The sequence below is a fragment of the Callorhinus ursinus genome, unplaced genomic scaffold, assembly GCF_003265705.2.
Source record: "Callorhinus ursinus isolate GAN/ISIS: 27379988/994484 unplaced genomic scaffold, GSC_fseal_2.0 scaffold20, whole genome shotgun sequence".
NCBI lineage: Eukaryota > Metazoa > Chordata > Mammalia > Carnivora > Otariidae > Callorhinus > Callorhinus ursinus.
Window position 1 is genome coordinate 2,255,861 of NW_027397082.1, and position 21,148 is coordinate 2,277,008.

The 21,148-nt window shown below is 40.6% G+C and overlaps 1 protein-coding gene and 1 pseudogene across 8 annotated transcripts in view; one reads left to right on the top strand and one right to left on the bottom strand.

Annotated features, from left to right (window-relative positions):
- The first annotated feature begins 1,475 nt into the window (after window positions 1–1,475).
- The window catches only part of MCMBP (minichromosome maintenance complex binding protein), a 50,012-nt gene continuing 30,339 nt past the window's right edge, over window positions 1,476–21,148 (top strand). For 5 of the 8 annotated variants that reach the window (XM_025881034.2, XM_025881035.2, XM_073904112.1 and 2 more), the window contains exons 1-2: window positions 1,477–1,811; window positions 20,672–20,757. In XM_025881034.2, coding sequence (XP_025736819.1) covers window positions 1,754–1,811; window positions 20,672–20,757 — 144 coding nt within the window. In that variant the 5' untranslated portion in view covers window positions 1,477–1,753. Of the gene's footprint in view, window positions 1,812–20,671; window positions 20,758–21,148 lie in introns of all 8 variants that reach the window. The other 3 variants (XM_025881032.2, XM_025881033.2, XM_073904113.1) reach the window with 2 other exon arrangements.
- LOC112830860 (large ribosomal subunit protein eL13 pseudogene) lies at window positions 18,086–18,856 on the bottom strand (annotated as a pseudogene).

Sequence of the window (21,148 nt, forward strand, 5' to 3'; positions counted from 1 at the left end):
CTGATACTGCAGTTTTCTCAGGTACATTCCAGGCCGAGGAGAAACATGCTATTTCATTGCTGAACTTGGATATTTTCCAAATTTCCTCACTAAAAGGTTACCCCTAGATTTGCTCTTTTGTGTGTGCTGATAACACCATCTTCATTCTGAGGGTATCTCCATTGTTTTACTATACTTTACTGTACTTCACAGATACTTCATTTTTTTTTTTTTTTTTTTTTTTTTTTTACAAATTGAAAGTTTGTGGCAACACCTTTGGGAGCAAGTCCATTGATGCTATTTTTCCAAAAGTATGTGTTCACTGGGTAACTCTGTGGCAGGTTTTGTAATTCTCGTGGCATTTCAAACATTTTCATTATTACTATATTTGTTATGATAATCCCTGATGGGTGATTATGACTTGCTGAAAGTTCAGATTACAGCATCTATTTTTTTAAGATTTACTTATTTGGGGAGGGGAGGAGCAGAGGGAGAGGGAGAGAATCTCAAGCCGACTTTCCACTGAGCGCTCAGCCGGATGTGGAACTCCATCTAATGACCCTGAGATCAGGGCGTGAGCTGAAAGCAAGAGGACGCTTAACTGACTGAGCCACCCAGGCGCCCCCTGAGGACAGCATCTTTTAAGCAATATTTTAAAATTAAAGTATGCATCTTCTTTTAGACAAAATGCGATTGCACACTTAATAGACTACAGTATAGCATACACATAATCTTTGTATTGGGACACCAAAAAATTCATTTGATTCACTTTATCACGATTTTCGCTCTATTGCAGTGCAGTGGCACAAAGGAGCGGTATTTCTAAGGTAAACCTGTACACACCTCTGCAGGAACCTGCCAAAGCAATCTGGCTGTTTCCAGCTTCCAGGCAGAGGCAGACCAGGTATGTTTTCAGGTATGAGCTTGCCTCTCAATTAGGAACTGGTCCTCTAACCGAGTGCTGGAGATGACAGCAAAGGGCGTTTGGGGTTTTTCACAGTGCCCCTTATCTAAATGCATACCTCCTTCAGTGGGATAAGACTTTATGCAGCTGAGGGAAAGTCACTGCATGGCTTTCAGGCAGGGCTCCAGAGAAAGGAGCAAAAAAAACAAAAACAGAAACAAAACAAAACCAGCACCAAAAGAAGGTGGGTGGATTCCAAGGGCTGTTTCACCCACTAATTTTGCCCAGATATGACCACAAGCTGTCCTTGGGCTTATGCTTTCAGGATGCTGCGGTCTCTGACCTGGGCAAGGTCTCCTACCACGAATTAATAAACCGGACATCGGCAGCTCCCTCCTTCACACTTGCACAGCGTGATAAACTGCAACACGCCAACCTTTGCCACCACGCCAGTCTCCCCGAAGCCCTGTACGCCCTGCCTTTTGCCCATCTCCAAGATGGCGGCCGCTCCGCCCCGCCCCCGCAGGAGCGGACCCGCCCCTCCTCCCGCCCGCGGGGCCGCGCCGCGCGCTCCCGGCGCCCCTCCCCGCGCGAGCTCCACCCAGGTCGCAGGCAGCGCGGTCGGCGGCGCCTATTTCCCGCCATTGTGCGAAGTGGAGGTTGGGGGCCCGCACGCGGCGCCTGCCCGTGGCCAGCTGCTCCTCGGCTGTCGCCGCCACAGCCGCCGTTCCCTGAAGCGTGGGGAGGCCGGGCGGCCCGCGCCCCGAGGCTCGTCGTGCGTGGGAGGGCGCGGGCGACCAGCGGCCGAGCCCCCGAGGAGGAGCCGCGGCGCGGGACGCCGGGCCGCGCCGGCCCCGGCCCGTCGGCGAGATGCCCTGCGGGGAGGATTGGCTCAGCCACCCGCTCGGGATCGTGCAAGGCTTCTTCGGTGAGTGGCGGCGCCGGGGGCGGGCCGCCGAGTTTGCCGAGCCCGGGGCCCGGCCCCGCCGCGCGGCCCCACGCGGGGCTCCCCCGAAGGCTCTCGCGGCCGGCCGGGCCTGCGCGGGCGGCGCCGAGGCACCCCGGTGCGGGTGCCCATGCCCGGGCCCGGGCCGCGGCTTCCCCCGCCGGCCGCAGGTGCCTCCCACCTGCCCGATTCGCGATTCGCGCACGGCCAAGGTTACGCGGCTAGGAGCCGGCGGTCGGCCGTGATTGCCGGCCTCGCTCCCCTCCGTGGCGCATCGGGGGCCAGCGCCCCCCGTGCGGCGGTTCGCGGAGGGGTCCTCGAACCCTCGGGGACCCGCTGAGACGGGGCGAGGAAAAGCACTTTGCCTACGGGGAGCCTGCAGGATATTTCAAAACTTCCGGTGTGTCGGGGGAGTGCTCGCTCGGAGCAGAAGTTGGCTCTAACTACTGCATTACACACATCCTCCCTTTTCGAGATAAGATTGGGTATAAGAGCTTAATTTTTCTCTTGGGATGACTTTAAAACCTGCCTGGTAGACGTCTCCTCTCGTGCCAGAGCTAGCAAGAAATGTGGAACTACTCAGCTGAGCTCCTACGTAGAAGAGCTGAGAATGCTGCAGGCAAGCTTAGTAAATTGTAGTGCAGTTTATTTGTAAATGCTACTTTCCAGTTAAGCGTCCGTGAGGGCAAATTTAGGCTTGTGTGCGGTTAACTGGTCATTTTGGCCCCCCTCCCCCCATTTTTAACTTAGGAGTGGTGGAGGCAAACCAGGAATCACTTAGGTTGTAGCACCTGGAGATAACTTAGCGTTGTAGGAGTGGCCTTAGCTCATTTGAAAACACCGTGGGATATTGGTGAGAACGGCTAATGAGAAGCTAAATAGTCTCCAGCAGCCAACATCAGTGGCGTAAACTCCATGTATTTCTTGTAGGAGGGACTCAGCGACTCTATTCATTTTCCCTATAATTTGAACTAGTTTAGTTTTCTGGTTTCCCAGGCCGAAACTAGAAGCAGCAAATCAGAAGAAGGTGTGGGTAGGCATCCGGATTGTAGTCGTGAACACTGACAACCTGATAAAAAAGAAATCTAAAACTATGTGTATGTATATTTTTAAAAAGTCAAAAAAAACCCCACTATATTCATAGGGTGCTTTGAGGAAGGGGCACATTTACCTCCACTAAATCCTAGTAATTGATGTTCACAAAGAATACTGGAGCCCATAATTGATGTCTAAAATAATGGCCCCGAAATGTGGCCTGAAGATTAAACTGCACAGTTGGTGGGTGTAGATGCATAGGTACTTTTTAGGGAAAATCGTCAAAAGTAAAAAGTTTTGGTGCTTAAGGGCAAAGTTCCAGTTACGGATATTTAGAAAATTTATTTATGAGAAATACCCCATACCTTAGTCTTGAAGGATACATGAGATGATTTTATATTTGATGTAGTTTTGAAAGTATTTGTCAGATTTTGCGTCCTGAGTGTATGATCCCAAGGGGCACATCTGTTTATAGTACAGAAAGGGTATGTTTGGGTATAAAATGCTGGCTTTATGATATTTTGTAAATTTTGTAAATTGTGGGCACCTGGACCTTGTTGATTGTGTTTCCCCACAGGGTGTCTTCTTTTCCCATATAGATTGTGTTACAGATTAGAAAATAACACTGCTTTGTAGTCAATGAATATTTTTTTTTGGTAGAAGCTCTTCTGAAATACATATTTTTACTGTATTTTTTATCACCGTGAATATGTTGAAAACCTTTATAATAGCCTTATAGGTATGTTTCTCTGAGTTGTAAGTCAAGTGTTAAACTTGTAGACTTTCTTCGGTTTTGTAGTAAATTGTTTTAAATTGATTTTTCACCCAGATAGAGAAATGTCTCTTGTGGTTTATGGGGCCTTTCTTGGCTCCACCCCTACCTAGCTCTCAGATCTCATCATTGCATTCCCTCTCCTATTGAACCCTTTTTCAGTTCTTTGATTTTGAACCTTGCCACTAGGCCTTTCTGCATCAGCTGTTTCCTTTGCCTGGTCCCCTCCTTGTACTTTCCTGGCTAACTCTTACTTTTCTTTCGGGAACGTAAGTTAGGTACTCCCTGCTTCGATTACTACAGGATCCTGTGTCCTGCAAAGGACACATGTGTTAACTTTAAAAATAAAACTGCCAGTTACTTTACCAGTAAAAATGGTTTTTTTGGGAAATAACAGAGAAATTGCAATTTGGGACTTGCAAGCTATGGCAGACCTTAGACAAGTCCCACAAAGGAGAGGAACTTTATTTTACAGAGAAGAAGTTGGGATGGATTATTTTTGAAGGAAGGCCCATTGGAGAAAGCAGTTGAGGGTGATGCTGGTTTCTCAGCAGCAGAGTTTTAGGGATAGTAGACTTGTGGGAGATGCAATGTACATCTCACCCTGTTGGGGCCTGTAATTGATTCTTTCCTGTTGAAGATTCTTCTTGTTAGGGGTCTGTAATTGATAGTTCTTCTTGTAATTGTCATTGGGTGGTACAGCTCCCCTTTTAAGCTTCCCCTTCTAGCATCCCAGGTCCACTTTATTTATTTTTCTTAATTTTTAAAAAAAGATTTTATTTGCCAGAGAGAGAGGGAGCACAAGCAGAGGGAGCGCAGGCAGAGGGAGAAGCAGGCTCCCCGCTGAGCAAGGAGCCCGATGTAGGACTCCATCCCAGGAAACTGAGCTGAAGGCAGATGCTTAATGACTGAGCCACCAAGGCATCCCTTTTTTCTTAATTTATTTTTAAATATTTTATTTATTAGCGCTTGTGCATGCGTGAGCGGTAGGAGGGGCAGAGGGAGAAGCAGACTCCCCGCTGAGCAGGGAGCCCAATGCGGGGCTCCATCCCAGGACCCCGGGATTATGACCCAAGTCAAAGGCAGATGCTTAACCAACTGAGCCACCCAGGCGCCCCCCCCGCCAGGTCCACTTCAGTGAGGTTTCCCTTTAGTAATTTTCACATAATACAAAGCAAGTTATTGAAAGAACTTGTTTCCTGGGTTCCTTTTGCTACATTTTTTACTCAGGGAATTCAGGGCCTGTATCTGACTTATTCACCAGTATATCCTCATTGCCTGTAATACACCTTGTACATTAAAAATGCTCAGTGAGTATGTGCTGAATAGAGGCAGTGAAAAGACTGATTAATCAGAAATGGTGTGAATTGGGCTGGTTACTGTGACCACAAGTCTCAGACTTGGGACAGTCCTGGTGGACCTCAAGTAATTTCAGAGGATTCATGATCCTACCAGGTATGACTTATTTTCACATGCAAGTCCTAATTCTGTCTTTGTCATTCAGATAGGAAACTTTGAAATTCGGTGACTGGCCAATCATAACTACAAGGGTCATAATTCATCTTTGTGAATCAATCTGTATTTTCATTTTGTATTTGCCATATTACAATTGTTCATATGTAAATTTTTTCCTGTGAGCCTTCATAAAATATCTTTAATGTTTCCCTTGGAGTTCCTAAAAAATTTTATGTACAGGACATTGAGATCCAAAGGCTTAAATTATGATTTAGAAATACTTTAGTTCAACATATCCTTGTCGGTCTCTGTTATGTGCACAGTGCTTAGTTCCTACAGTGATGTTCATTTCGTGATCCACATCACATCACTTCCTTTAAACAAAGGCAGGAATCTTTTAAAAAAAATTATGCTTTTTTCTCTTAATCATTTAATATTTAAAATTTTCTTTACTTGAATTAATAACTACTGTTAATTTTGGAAAAGGAACGCATATTGACTCTGATTTCTTTCACTGTTTTCTCTTTAGATTGTTGGTTGGGTCAAGATCATTATTATTGGTTATATTCAAGGTACTTTGGTTGTATCTAACAACTAGACTAGCTCATGCAAAAGGCAGTGGTGTATGGAGGAGGGTAGGGAGTATTTGATCACGAGCATTTTATTGATCTGTTTTTTAAGGATTTATTTGAGAGAGAAACAGTGCAAGCCAGGGGGAGGGGCAGAGAGAGAGTCCCAAGCCGACTCAGCACTGAGCACAGAGGCATGGGACTCAATCCCAGGACCCAAGATCACGGCCTGAGCCGAAACAGTGAGTCAGATGCCCAACCGACTTCGCTACCCAGGTGCCCTTGATCACTAGTATTTTAGAGAATTTAAAGCAATAATAAAATTGACTAAAAGTCAGTCTGCTTTTTTATTGTCACCAGGATTCTAGACAATTTGTCACCTTTTGTTTGTACCCGCCTTAGATCTCTCCCATCCTGATCTTGGTAGGTTGCTGAAAAAAGGCATTTGTTATAAGGCTGTAGAACCCAAAGATAGGGAAGGTGTCCTGGCGTCCCAAAAGACGAATCAGGAACTGGAAAGATAGCAAGAATCTAAGCAACTCTTGTCAGTTTTTTCCCTTAGGCCACATTCATCTCTGTACATGAATTTAATTATCTCTACTCCACAACTCCCAAATTCACTTGTTCTCAGTTCCACACTGGGTAGCAGCTTTATCTTAATCCCAGGTGCTAGGGCTAGAGAATCTGATTGGCCCAGTATGGAGTCGGGAGTCCACGCATGCACCAACAGCTGTGGCCAGGGCATAGAGTTATGTAGGACAGTCCTGACCATTGAGGCCCACACCTCAACAGTGGGGCAAGTTCTCTGAGAAGAATGGGTTGGGCACCTGCGGCAAAATGTATAAATATGTATATATGAAGTTTTAGGTTATTAAATAATAACTTGCACATTGTTCTAAAAAATAGCACAGTGGTATTAAATAATGAGTAAAAGGATACTCTTTCCCCACAGAGGTAACCACTTTTGTTTCTGCTTTTAGTGCCTTTATTTATTTTTAAGATATTATTTGTTTTAGAGAGAGTGAGAGCACAAGTGGGAAGGGCAGAGGGGGAGAACCTTAAGCAGACTCTGAGCTGAGTGCAGAGCCTGATTCAGGGCTTGGTCTCAGGGCCCTGATATCATGACCAAGCCAAAACCAAGAGTTGGATGCTTAACCGACTGGGCCACCCAGGTGCCCCTTTGTCTTTATTTTTACAGATTTTATTATTGAGATATAACTCACATAACATGAAATTAACCGTTTAGAAATGTACAATTCACTATCATTTTCATCTCCCCAAAAAGAAATCCCTGTGCCAGTTAGCTAATCACTTCCAATTGCTCCCTCCTCCATTCTCTGGCAATTAGTCTACTTCTGTTTGTGATTTACCTATTCTGGACATTCATGTAAATGGAATAATACTGTGGACTTCTGTATCTGGCTTTTCACTTAGCATAATATTTTCAAGGTTCAACCATGTAGTAGCATATATCAGTACTTTATTCCTTTCTTTGATTGAAAATAATATTCCATTGCGTGGATATACCACAGTTTGTTTATCCATTCATTCATGGATTGGCCCTTGGTTGTTTCCACTTTTTGGTTATTGTGAATAGTGCTGCTGTAAACATCCGTGTGCAAATTTTTGTGTGAATGTACGTTTTCAGTTCTCTTGGTAACATACCTAGGAATGGGCTTCCTGGGTCATGGTAATTTTATGTTTAATTCTTTGCCAAACTGTTGTCCAAAGGGCTGTACCATTTTAAATTTTCACCAGTAATTTGTGAGGTTTCCAGTTTCTTAAATCTGTTTAATGCTTGTTATTTTCTGTTTTGTTATAGGCATCCTAGTGGGTGTGAAGTGGTAACTCCTTGGTTTGCATTTCCCTAATGACTAATAATAGCATCTTCTAATATGCGTGTTGGCCATTTGTATATCTTCTCTGGAGAAATGTGTATTCAAATCCTTTGCAAATTTTTTAATTGGGTTTTTGTCTTTATTGTTGAGATACGAGTTCTTTGTATATTCTGCATACTAGACTTGTCAGATATATATTATTTGTAAATATTTTTTACCGTTTTTTGGATTGTCTTCACTTTCTTGGTAGTGTCTATATAAGTTTTTAAATTTTTTGTGCATAATACACTATAATTTATGTAAAGGACAGAAAACAACAGAAAAACTTTCATAACATTTTACTTGTATAAGTTTTTAATTTTGACAAAGTCAGATTTATCCAGTTTATCTCTTTTCCCTTTGATTGCCATATTTAAGAACCCATTGTCTAATGCCAAGTCGTAAAAATTTATACTTGTGTTCTAACAGTTCTGTAGCTTGAGCTCTTTGATTTATTTTGAATTAATTTTTGTATAAGGTATGAGATAGGGATCCAAATTCATTCTTTTGCATGTGGATAGTTGTCCCCGTATCATTTGGTTTTGGTTTATTTTTTACTCTTGCCAGTTTATTATAAAGGATATTATAAAATATACAGATGAACAGCCAGATGAAGAGGGACATAGGGTGAAATCTGGAATGGTACCTCATGCTTCTTTCTCCAGGGTACTGGGGTATGTTAGCTACCTCCCAGCAGTGGATGCAGTCATCAACCTGGAAGCTCTTGCACTATTTGTTGAAAAGACTATTCTCCCCTCAGTGAATGGTTTTGACACCTTTGTCAAAAAAAACACTGAACCATAGATGTGTTGCTTTATTTCTGAACTCTCAGTTCCATTCTGTTGGTCTGTGTGTTCATCCTTTTGCCAGTACCATGTTGTTTTGATTACTGTAGCTTTTCAGTAACTTTTTAAGTCAGGAAATGTGAGCCCTTCAACTTTGTTCCTTTTTGATGTGGTTTTGACTCTTCAGAGCCCCTTGCATTTCCATATAAATTTAGAATCAGATCGCCCATTTCTGCAAAAAGACAGCATTTTGGTAGAAATTGCATTGAATCTGTAGTGCTTTTAATAATAGAGAATAGTTAAGATTACAGACTCTAGAGACAGACTGTTTAATCAGGACCATACCCTGGGTATTTGGCTCCCTGGATCATTTTTTTTAAATACCTCCCTTTTTACTACAGAATTATTTTCAGTAATAATCATTAAATGAAGCCGTATACAATTCTTAAGGTATTCTATATTTCAAAATAGTTCTGGACATTGCTTCTATCACCTTCTGTCCTGTTCCCCCATTTTTGAATATTTTTTTGTTCAGTTCCACTGTGTTGATGATGTTTCATGTTAGTGAGTACCACACAGGAGATGTGAAGATTTTTGTTTTAATTGTATAATGAATTCTTTGAATAAAAATAACTTCCCAAGTTCCTGCAGTACAAAAAAGAAACAATTGTCTGAAAATTAATAAGTGAATTCTAATAGAACAAACAACTGCAAAAGACATGTTAGGCAGTTACCAAATTGTGCCACTGATGTTTATGTATTTTCTTGATTCATTCTTTAGTTACAAAGCAAATAACTGAGAAGAATACATTTCAGTATTAAATCTGTTATTCAAATTCAGTGAAATATTTCATGTATGAGGTAAAATTGGCACTTACACCTCTCATTTCACACTTTTATATATTAAACACAACTAAACACTCCCAAGTTACCTCAAAGAAGATAGAATTGAATATTCAAGTTTTGTTCCTTCATCTTTATAATCACTGTGTTGTTTATTTAAAATCTGTTGTATGCATGTGGGACTCTAGATTGCCACACAGGGTTGGGGGATACTAAGTGCCCCTAAGCAAGTTTGGACTGTTCTGGGCCATTTAAGATTCACTGTCCAAACAAATGCACTTAACTGAGTCTTTGTTGGGACTAACTGACATTTTGACAATATTGAGTCTTTCTATCCATGAATGTGGAATATTTTCCCATTTATGTGGTTCTTTAATTTCTTTCATCAGAGTTTTATAGTTTTCCTCATACAGATCTTGTACATATTTTGTTAAGATTTATACATAAGAATTTCCATTTGGGCAATGCCAACGTGAGTGGTATTGTGTTTTTAATTTCAGGTTCCACTTGTTCATTGATAGCATGTAGGAATATGATTGACTTGTGTATATTAACCTTGCATTTTGCAGTCTTGCTATAATCGCCTACTAGTTCCATGAGGGGTTTTTTGTGGATTCCTTTTGGGTTTTCTACATAGAAACATGTCATCTGCAAACAGACACGTTTATTTTTTCCTTCTCTGTCAGGATACCTTTTATTTCCTTTTGTCTTATTGCATTAGTTACGACTTCTAGAAGTGTTGAAAGGGAGTGGTGAGAGGGACATCCTTGCTTTGTTCCTATCTTAGTGGGAAGCTTCTGGTTTTTCACTTGTTTTTAATTCTTCGATTGCTTTCCTTTTGAATGTAAAGGCATATTCTAAAATTACTTCTTCCCTCCAGCAACTTTAGATACTATTTCAGGGTTTCTATTTCATAAGATGAGAAAATTAGTGTCTATACAACCTTCCATTGCTTCTGTCTAGTTTGTGTCATTGTGCATTACCGAAGTTACAACACTTTAGTGCTTTATCTGATCATATTATAAAGGTTAAAAACCAGTGAATAGCATTTACAGTATTATGATTGTATAATTGCTTTCCCTGCAGGACCTGCTAGTGTGTTTGGACCAGTAGGGAAGGAAGTGTAATCCTCTCATTAAATTATTTTGCTTTAAGGACAGTGTTTCAAGAATCAAGGTCAAATGGTTTCTCTTAGACTTCAGAGTTTACTATCAAGCTGTAATTTATAATTTTTCATGATAAAATAGGTTTTGCACTTTATCAAATACCTAGTTTTCTATCCCCTGAGATGGTTATATTTTTCTTTTAATCTTGTTTTTAAGATTTTATTTTTTTGACAGGGGTAGGGAGTGCGTGCAGAGGCGGGGGAGGGGCAGGGAGGGGGAGGAGCAGGCTCCCTGCTGAGGAGGGGGCCTGATGCGGGGCTTGATCCCAGCACTGGGATCATGACCCGAACCCAACGCAGACCATTTAACTCACTGAGACACCCAGGTGGCCCTTTTCTTTAAACTTTTAATGTCCTAGATTACACTCAAAGATTTTCTGATAATAAACTATTTTTGTATTATTGGGATGAGTACTGCTTGGTCTGAGTTTTATGTTTTTTTTTTTTTTTGAATACTCCATTGGATTCAGTTAACAGTTTATGTAGGATTTATGCACTTTATCTTTTGTGAACTTCAAAGTGTGAAATTATCTGGATTTGGGACTTCATGGGATTGAGAGGAAGGATCAGCAGTTTTTTTTTCTCTCATATTGATATTAGACATACAGTGTTCTTTGGCCAGATTGTAACAGTATGAACTCTGCCAGTCTTGTGGCAGTTTTGGCACTTTATATTTTCAAAATATATCCATTTCTGGATTCCTGGGTGGCTCAGTCAGTTAAGCGTCTGCCTTCTGCTCAGATCGTGATCCCAGGGTCTTGGGATTGAGTCCCACATCGGGCTCCTCAGCGGGCAGTCCGCTTCTCCCTCTGCCTCCCTGCCCCGCACCCCCTCACCCCGTGCTCGGTTGCACACTCTCGCACACACGCGCAAAAAATAAACTTTTTAGAAAATGTATTCATTTACCCTGAATTTTCAAATATGTTAGTTTATAACTCATAATATTTCACACAGTTTTTAATATTTCTGTTATCTATATAGCATTTCCCCTTTTTTCATTTTGTTCTTCTACAGTTATTTCTTTTAGTATTGTGTTCTGTTTGTATCTTGTTTTTATTTATTTGTATGATTCTTTTGGATTTTGTTTTTATCCTGAACAGGCTTTCCAGAAAATTTGCCCATCTTAATGTTTTCGTTCTCCATTTCACTGGTGTTTGTCCTTTATTGTTTTTCTTATTCTTTGGATTTGCTCTATTCTCTTTTTCTAGCTTCTTAAGTTGAATACTAATAAGCTCATCCATTTCCATTCTTTCTTGGTACTTGATTAATGTATTCAAACCTGTAAGTTTCTCTTTGAACACTACCTTAGTAACGCGCAAACATTAACCCTTGTAGCTTTCTTTGTTATCCATCTGGGAGAATTTCATAATTACCCCTACAAATTCCTCTGTCAGGATTATTCATTAGTATGGGCTTCTTTGTTTAAAAAAAAAAAAAAATCATTGTAGGGGGCCCCTGGGTGGCTTAGTTGGCTAAGCGTCTGCCTTTGGCTCGGGTCAAGGTCTCAGGGTCCTGGGATCTAGTCCGATGTAGAGCTCCCTTCCCAGCAGGGAGTCTGCTGTTTCCTCTCTGCGCACACTGTCTTGCTCTGAAACAAACAAATAATCATTGTAGACATAAGGGTGCTTATATGTTAAGCTTTCCTTTTGTCATGAGTTCTTGTCACATTTTGGACAGAGAATGTACACCTGGCATCTATTGAGGTTTCCCCTCTGACTAGTACATAGAACTTTTTGTGAATGTCACACGTACTAAAGTGGTACTCTGAATATTTATATTTATTGGAGAGCTTATTGTCTTCATACCTACTGTATACTTACATTTGTGTTTTATGCTTGATAATATGTTTCTGAGAGGGCTGTGTTAAAAGTCTCTAATTGTGATTTCTGTTTAGTTTTTCTCTTTAGTTCTGAAAGTTGTTGCTTTATGTATTTTGAGGCAATGCTGTCAGATACATTATGCATTTTCTTGAGCAATACTGTGTTAAAACTTATATTTGTATTATTGCATTTCTTTTTCTTATTGAACAGAAATTTGGCATTTTCACCAAGTTATTCCAACATTTCATTCATACTATTTATTTACTGAGAACTATGATTTCTTTTTTTTTTAACGATTTTTATTTATTTGAGAGAGAAAGAATGAGAGACAGAGAGCACGAGAAGGAAGAGGGTCAGAGGGAGAAGCAGACTCCCTGCTGAGCAGGGAGCCTGATGTGGGACTCGATCCCGGGACTCCAGGATCATGACCTGAGCCGAAGGCAGTGGCTTAACCAACTGAGCCACCCAGGCGCCCATGAGAACTATGATTTCTTTATGGATGTTTTTCAACTTGCCCTCTGAACTATTCCTCTAATTTGTGCCAGTTGCTTTTTAGGTTTGTTGTTTGTTATGCTTGGATTTTTTTTTTTCCATTGCATTCATGAGTTAATTTTGTTTCTTGGACCTCGGGTCTTCCTCCTTAGTGGATTCTTCATTTTAAATTAAAAAATACATACTTTTAAAAGATTTATTTATTTTAGAGAGTGAGAGCACGAGCGGGAAGGGCCATGGGAGAGAGAATCTCAAGCAGACACCACAGTGAGTGTGGAGCCTGACACAGGGATCGATCCCAGGACCCTGAGATCACAACCTGAGCAGAAACCAAGAGACAAATGCTTAACTGACTGAGCCACCCAGGCGCCCCTTAAATTTAAAAATATTTTTAAGAACCGTTGTGTGAGAAGAGAAGAGATACATCACGCAATGATAAAAAACAGTTTGCCAAGAAGACATAAGTGTAAAAGCATCTAACAGCAGAACGTTAGAATGCATGAAGTAAAGACTAATAGAACTGAAAAGAGAAGTAGAGAAATCTGTGTTGGAGATTTTACCACTTCTCTTTTAGTAGTCTACAGAACTAGCGAACAGAAAATAAGCAATCACAATCTGCCTACCACAACCACATATAGAAAAACTGCACAACACCATCAACCAAGTATATCTAATTGCCATTTGTAGAATGCTCCACCAATATTAGCAGAATATTACATTTTTTCAAGTGTGCATGGAACATTCACCAAGATAAACCACACCCTGGATCATAAAAAAATTAATAGATCTTAAAGAGTTGAAATTATCAGGTATGTTCTCTGACCATAATGAAGTTAGATTAGAAATCAGTAACAGATGACAAGAAAATTGAAACTCATGGAAATATTTCTAAACAATCCATGGATCAAGTCTCAAAGGGAATTTTAAAATATTTTGAACTAAATGAAAATGAAAACACAGCATATCAAAATTTGTGGGATTCAGCCAAAGATGTGCATTAAGTGTGCTTATTAGAAGACAAGATCTCAAATCAATAATTTAAGCTTCTACCTTAAAACTAGAAATGAAGAGCAAAATAAACCCAAATCAAGTAGAAGGAACTACTACAGATAGGTCAGAAATGAACGAAATTGAGGGGCGCCTGGGTGGCTCAGTCAGTTAAGCGTCTGCCTTCAGCTCAGGTCGTGATCCCAGGATCCTGGGATCGAGCCCCGCATCGGGCTCCCTGCTCAGCGGGAAACCTGCTTCTCCCTCTCCCACTCCCCCTGCTAGTGTTCCCTCTCTCGCTGTCTCTCTCTCTGTCAAATAAAATCTTAAAAAAAAAAAAATTGAAAAGAGAAGAAAAAAATGAATGAAACCCAAAGCTGTATTTTTTTTCACAAAAAGATCAATAAAATTCATAAGTTTATAGCTAGACTACCAAAGGAAAAAGAAAAGAGGAAGACACAAATTACCAGTACCAGGAATGAAAAAGGAGATAACACCACAGACTGTATGGACATGGAAAGGGTAATACGAGATAGTTCTGTGGACATAAGCTCAACAAGTTAACGGAGTAATTCCTCAAAAAAACCCACTGTATTTGTTTCCCTTTTTTACTGTAACAAATCACAAATTTAGTGGTTTAAAACAAAGTTATTATCTTATAGTTCTGGAGGCCAGAATGCTGTCATCTTGCTGGGTTCATTCAAGTTGTCAGCAGGACTACGTTCCTTTCTGAAGGCTCTAGAGGAGAATCTTTTTCCTTGTCGTTTTCCAGCTTCTAGAGTCTGCCAGTGTTTCTCGGCTTATGGCCCCCTTCGAGTTCTTTTCTCATTACTGACTACCAGTTCTGTCTCACTTTTCCGCATTAAGTGCCCTTATGATTATATTGGACCCACCTGGAAAATCTCCCTGTTTTGAGGTCCATTGATTACCAACTTTAATTCTGTCTTCTACCTAAATTCCCCCTTTGTCATGTAACATATTCACAGTTTCTGGGGATTAGGATGTGGCCATCTTTGGGGGGGGCATTATTCTGCCTACCACAATCACATGTTATCCACACTCACCCAAGATGAAAGAGATACCCCTCCCCACCAATTCCCCTGTTCCCCTAAGAGCCTCTGTTCTAATTTTCATTTCTATGAATTTGCTGATTCTTGGTACCTCATGTAAGTGGAATCCTATAATATTTATCCTTTTGTGTCTAGATTATTTTACCTAGCATAATGTTTGTAAGGTTCATCCTTGTTGCCCTCATTGTTTGACAGAGCACAAAGGTAATTCAATGGAAAAGGGTATTTTCAACAAAGATGTTGGAACAATTACTTATTTGCAAAAATGAACTTTAACCAAAAATCTCATGCCTTATACAAAAATTAACTCAACATGGGTCACAGATGTAAGTATAAAACCTAAGACTATAAACATAAAAGTTTTAGAAGTAAACAAGATCTTTGTCACTCAGGGTTTGGCAGTGAGTTTTTAGACATGCCTAAAACAAAACTTTGATAATCATCAAAACTAAAAACTTTTGTTCTGCAAAAACTACTTTTAGGAGAATGGAAAGATAGACTAGAAGAATATATTTGAGACTCCTAGAGAAGACTTGTATCTAGAATATATAAAGAAAGCATGATGGTAATTAACCCAGTTGCAAAAAGAGCCAACATTAAATAGATGCTTCCCTAATTCATCATTAGCCACTAGGGAAATGCAAATTTGAACCATGATGAGATATTACACACCTATTAGAACAGCTAAAATTGGAAAACACAGTGACAGTACCAAATTCTGGCAAGGATACAAACAGCTGGATTTCTAGTGCAAAGTGGTACAGCCATTCTGGAAAACAATCTGGAAAGCAGAATCTTAAAAATTAAATCATACATTTACCATATACCTAAGTGTCCCATTCCTAGGTTTTTACCTAGAGAAATGAAAGCTTATGTTCTCTCAAAAACCTATGCACAAATGTTTATATTTGTTTTGTTCATAGTTAAACCTGGAGACAATTCAAATGTCTTTCAATGACTAAATGGAGAAACAAATTGTCATTCGGCTATACCGTGGAATACTATTCAGCAATTAAACGAAATGAACCATTAATATACTCATGTGTTGGGATTCCCAGGATCACTTCTGTCTCTAGAGATTCACTAAAGGACTTACTGTGACTCCGTATATATTTGTATTCAAGGCTAAGATTTATAACCGCAGCATGGTAAAGATACACAGCTGGATCATAAGGGAAAAAGAGACAGATGGAGTCTGGAGGAATCCGTGTGTAGGTTCCTTTATTCTCTCTCCCATGGGAGAATTCATAGATTGGAAGACTCAGTTTTGTTAAGATGTCAGTTCTCAAATTAGTCTGTGGATTCAACACAACTCTTACCAAAATTTCAGCAGACTTTACACAGAAGTCAGTAAAGTCCTCAAAATTAGACATGTCGAGGATGAGAATAATCAAGACAGACTTGAAGTATGTAAGTACTTGATTTTAAGACTTAAGATCAAGCCATAGTGGTTAAGAGAGTATGACCATAGTATTAAGACAGCATAAAGACAGATCAGTGTAACATAATAGAGAATGTAGAAAGAGGCTAACGTAAGTACAGTGAATTGATTTTTTTGACACAAGTGCCAAAGCAATTCAATGCTAGAAAGAAAGTTAATGCTGGAACAAGTGGATCTTTTTGGAAAAAAATGAGCCTTGCCCCCCTGTCACAATATAAACAAAAAGATTAATTTGGTGTCAGTTACAGACCTAAATGTAGAAAATAAAAAACCTAGGAGAGTATCTTCATGACCTTGGGGTCTGTAACTATGAAAGAAAAACTTGGCAAATTGGACTTCATCAAAATGAAAAACTTTTCATCAAAAGACATACAAAAAGTATTAAAAATACAGATTAGGAGAAAATAATGTGCCCTACATATATATCTGACTTAAGACTTATGTCTAGAGTACACAAAAAATTAGTATCATTGATGCCACAACAAACCCATTTTTAAAAAATGGGCGAAATTGTGAATAAGCACTTCACAAAAGAATTTATTGAAATGGTCAATAAACATGAAAGGTGTACAGTGTCATTAGGGAAATGCATATTAAGACCCCAGTGACATACCAGTATGTATCCAGCAGAATGACTAGGATTAAAAAGATTGACAAGATCAAATACTGGTGAGGTGGAACCAACCAGAAGCTTATACACTGTTGGTGAGGGCCTGTATATTCTTACTCAGTTCCCTTGACTCTCAAACTAGATCAAGATTGAGAGGAGTGGTACTCAAATTCAGATGGCCAAGAATTCATAGCAAATATGATAAAGTGATATATGTGTGCTAATAAGCAGGATTCTTGGTTGCAAGTGACCCAACTTGGTCCTACTTAAACTCAAAATGATGAATACATTATCTTAGGTAATCGAATTCATGAGTGGGTTAGGTCAGACTCTGAATTACAGCCAAATAATTAAACTGTGAAGTTAAGAATTCAAACAGGAATCTGCTTCTCTGTTTTTCTCTGGAATGGCTTAATTTCGAGACTGAACTTAGTCGTAGGGGCCACATGCAGCTTCCGGCACCGAGTGCTCTGTGTACCTGCGTGTCTGGTAGTGCCATCCTTGTCCTTGGTTTATGTCTGGAATGCACTAATTCCTTATACTTCAGCATGTTTCAGGTCTACCCCTCTTTCAAGGCCCGGCTCAAGTACCACCTCCATCAGAAGCCCTCTCTGAGATTATTTGACTTGCATTCGTTTCTCTTCTTTGCTTTTAGCTGTTATTTGTTGTTCACCGCTTTTCTTTGCTTAAAGTTCTTCAGCTCTTGATAACCTTACTGAACCTAGTGGAGTGCCGGACACACTGTAGGCTTAATAAATAATGGACAGTTATTGCATGCTTGATTTTTTTTTTTTAATTACCTGTTGCAGTCCTTTAATTGTCTAGCAGTACCAGATATTTGTAAGGTGGCCTTAGGAAAATCCTGTCTGTATACACGTACCTTACTGCCTCCCAGTCACTCTCTGATGGAGCTTCAGCATCTGTTAGGTGGCATGGTCATGTTTATTTGTTCGTTTTTACTTTTTCTTTCTTTTCTTTCTCTCCACCCATTGTGGGGTTTGAACTCACCCTGAGATCAAAGTAACATGCCCTACCAGCTGAGCCGGCCAGCCAGCCAACCAGCCCCCCAAGCGTGTTCGTGTCCCTTACACAGATGCATCACAATAGCAGTGTTGGTGTGCTGTTGTGACTGTGTATCAGCCTTTTCTTTAATATCCATTTTCAGTGGAAGCAAAAACACCCATTCTTTTTTTTCTTTTCATCTAATTCAGTCATCATTTATTTGCACTCATCTAGTATAATAGTGGTTCTCAAACTTTAATGTGCATCAGAATCACTTAGAAGGCATTTTATTTGTCTTTATACTATTTTTTATCACAATTTGCCAGTGGCACTTTATTTTTTCTTCTCAACATCCTGTTCTGCAGCTTCCTTGGCCCTTTTTGCTTGCCCGGGCGCCAGAGCCGAGCATGGGCACGGGCCATGTGAACACTGGCCAGACGCTTGCAGTTCTCCATTGTGACTCCGGCTTTCTCCTTCTTGGAGACATTCCATGTAGGTATGACTGGTCCTGTCAGCTGGGTAGCCAATTTGAGGTCTTCAGCAGAGCTGTCTCCCTTCTTAGGGGCCAGGGGCTTCCTGGGAAGAGGATGGGCTTGGAGTAGTACTCCTGTAGCGCTGCGTGCTAGCCTGCAGGAACTCCGCGGACTTGTTCCACCTTGTTGGATCCACTGAGATCGCAGTCGTATGTGCCACCTTCTTGTGGATGCCAGCCACTCATAACTCTTTTGAGCTGAAGCCCCTGCCAGCTTGCACTTTGGTGTAATGCCTCACGGTGGGGCATCTCAGTGTGCCCTGGGGTCCAGACAGGGCCCAGGTGGATCTGTGGATCTTCCGTGCTGGCTGGCTGAACTATGTGACCGTGCACCATTGCCAGTCCTTGTGGAAGTGGGGCTTCGGGGTCATGCCATTCTGGCTGGGTGCCATGGCTGCTCCAAGGGGAGGGGACAGCCAGTGGAAAGGGACTGGCACTGCAAAGCCACTTAGGCATTTTAAAACATGAATTGCTAGGCCTCACCTCCAGAATTTCTGATTTGGTGTGTCTGTGATGGGCTGAAAAATTTGCATTTTTAACACCTACTCAGGTGATTCTAATGCTGGTGGTCAAGGAAACACACTTTGAGGACCAGTTTCCTAGTGAATTTAACCCTCATTCCACATCAGAATCACCTGAGGAATTTATTTCCCCCCTCCATTTTCAGAACTGGACTTTGCTCAATTATGTAAAAGTGTTTGGAAGCCCTGCTAATAAGCATGGTGTTAGTGGGATTTTATGAGTATTTCTAACAAATAGAGACAGTTGCTTTACTTCACATCTACATAGCACCTAGTGATGAATATAAATGGATGGGGTTTGCTGGTTCTCCCAAAATAGGTATGCCTAATTCTGGCAGTAATTTACTTTGGTCTTGGCCAATTCCCATAATTTTTTTTCCCCAAAGCCTTGGTTTTCTTACCTTTTTTTTTTTTAAGATTTTGTTTTTAAGTAATCTATACACCCAACGTGCAGCTTGAATTTACAGCCCTGGGATTAAGAGTCACATGCCTCTACCAGCTGAGCCAGCCAGGTGCCCCAGTTTTCTTATCCTTAACATGACATTAAAAACACCTTTCTCATCGTTTTGCAGTTATCATTGTAAGAGTTGTCAATGGATGCTAAATCTGGGGATTGGGGCAAGATCCATAAAAATTTTTTCATGGTCTCTTGAAGTGTCTGCTGCAGATTACTTAATAGTTGCAAAGGGGGAAAAAGTAACTGTACTGTTGAGAGACTGGCTATCATTTTGACTGGGTGATTAAAGTGAACATCATCAGGGGCACCTGGGTGGCTCAGTCGTTAAGCATCTGCCTTCAGCTCAGGTCATGGTCCCAGGGTCCTGGGATCGAGCCCCATGTCGGACTCCCTGCTCAGTGGGGAGCCTGCTTCTCCCTCTCCCACTCCCCCTGCTTGTGTTCCCCCTCTCTCTGTGTCTCTCTCTGTCAAATAAATAAATAAAATTCTTTAAAAAAAAAAAAAACATCATCAGTGAGGGGAAGGTGGACATCGTGTCTCTAGATGGTACCATTACAGGGATGCAGCATCACTAATGGAACAGCCTGACTGATAGTGCACAACTGCAATCTAATCATAAGTGAACATCAGACAAACCCAAAGTGAGGAGCATTCTATATTTTTTTATAGTTTTTGTTTTCCTCTTAAATATGTCATAAAACACAGATAAAGATTGAGGGACTGTTCCAGATTAAAGGGACATGATAGCTAAGAGCAGTATGTGATCCTAGACTGGTTCCTGTACTAAAGAGGAAAAAGTGCAGTCAGGGTTAGTGGTGGGATATGGTGACAGGTTAGATAAAAAGTATGGTATCAGTTTTGAGTTTCCTGAGGTTGGTAACAGTACTGTTATGTAAGATAACCTCTTGGTTCTTAGGAAACGCGCATTGAAATACTTAAAGGCAAAAGTATATGGTGTGTGTAACAATCTCAAATGGGTCAGGAAAATATATATAAGGGACGAGATAAAGCACATGGAGCAAAGATACAGGTATTCTTTGTACTATTCATTTGATTTTTTTGAAAGTTTGAAATTATCCCCAAATTGGGAAAAAAAAAATTTTAGAGCACCTTCTTTTCATTTCAGGGTAGTTATAAAGAAAAAAAAAATCTGTATAAAAATGTTTTCAGAGCATTGTGCTTTGTCCAAGTAGCTTCATATCTCATTCTGTGGATATTCTCAACTAGGTTGCTGGCTTCTGAGGGCCCTGCACGAGGCCAGCGTTGCCCTGCATTGTAATAGGCACCCCCTCTTAGCAGGGCGGCTTCCTGAGTGCCCAGTGTGGCCACGCTCCACTAGAATGTCACCTGACCCTAGTCTGTTGTTAGGCGTTGTGCCTTTAGCTCTGAAAAGTATATTTTTCTTTCAGCCCAAAATGGAGTTAATTCTGACTGGGAGAAGAAAGTAATTGAATATTTTAAGGAAAAGCTGAAGGAAAATAACGCTCCTAAATGGGTAAGTTTATTGCTATTTGCAGGGGAGAGGGTTGGGCCGACTTTCAGTTTCTCTCAGTAGAGTCGTAATCCACATAAAATTTTAGGATATGTGCTTCTGAAGCGAGCACTAAAATTTAAAACTATATACATTAATGTGTACTGTCTTCTGCTTTAAGTGCGTATGTATTGAAAGATTTTGCCCTCTTCCGTTGAAATTTAAATTCAAGCAATTCAGTGCTTCTGTGTTGTGCCTCTAGGTGGCAGTAATTGACCATGTTACTTTCTAGGACCAAAAAAAAAAATCAGTAGTTGTGAGAGTCCCAGATATCTTTGTTTTATTCCCTTCATTTAAAGAGAATTGGCATGTACTAGTTTTAAGAGAAGAGCTCAACAAAGCAAATGAGTTTCTG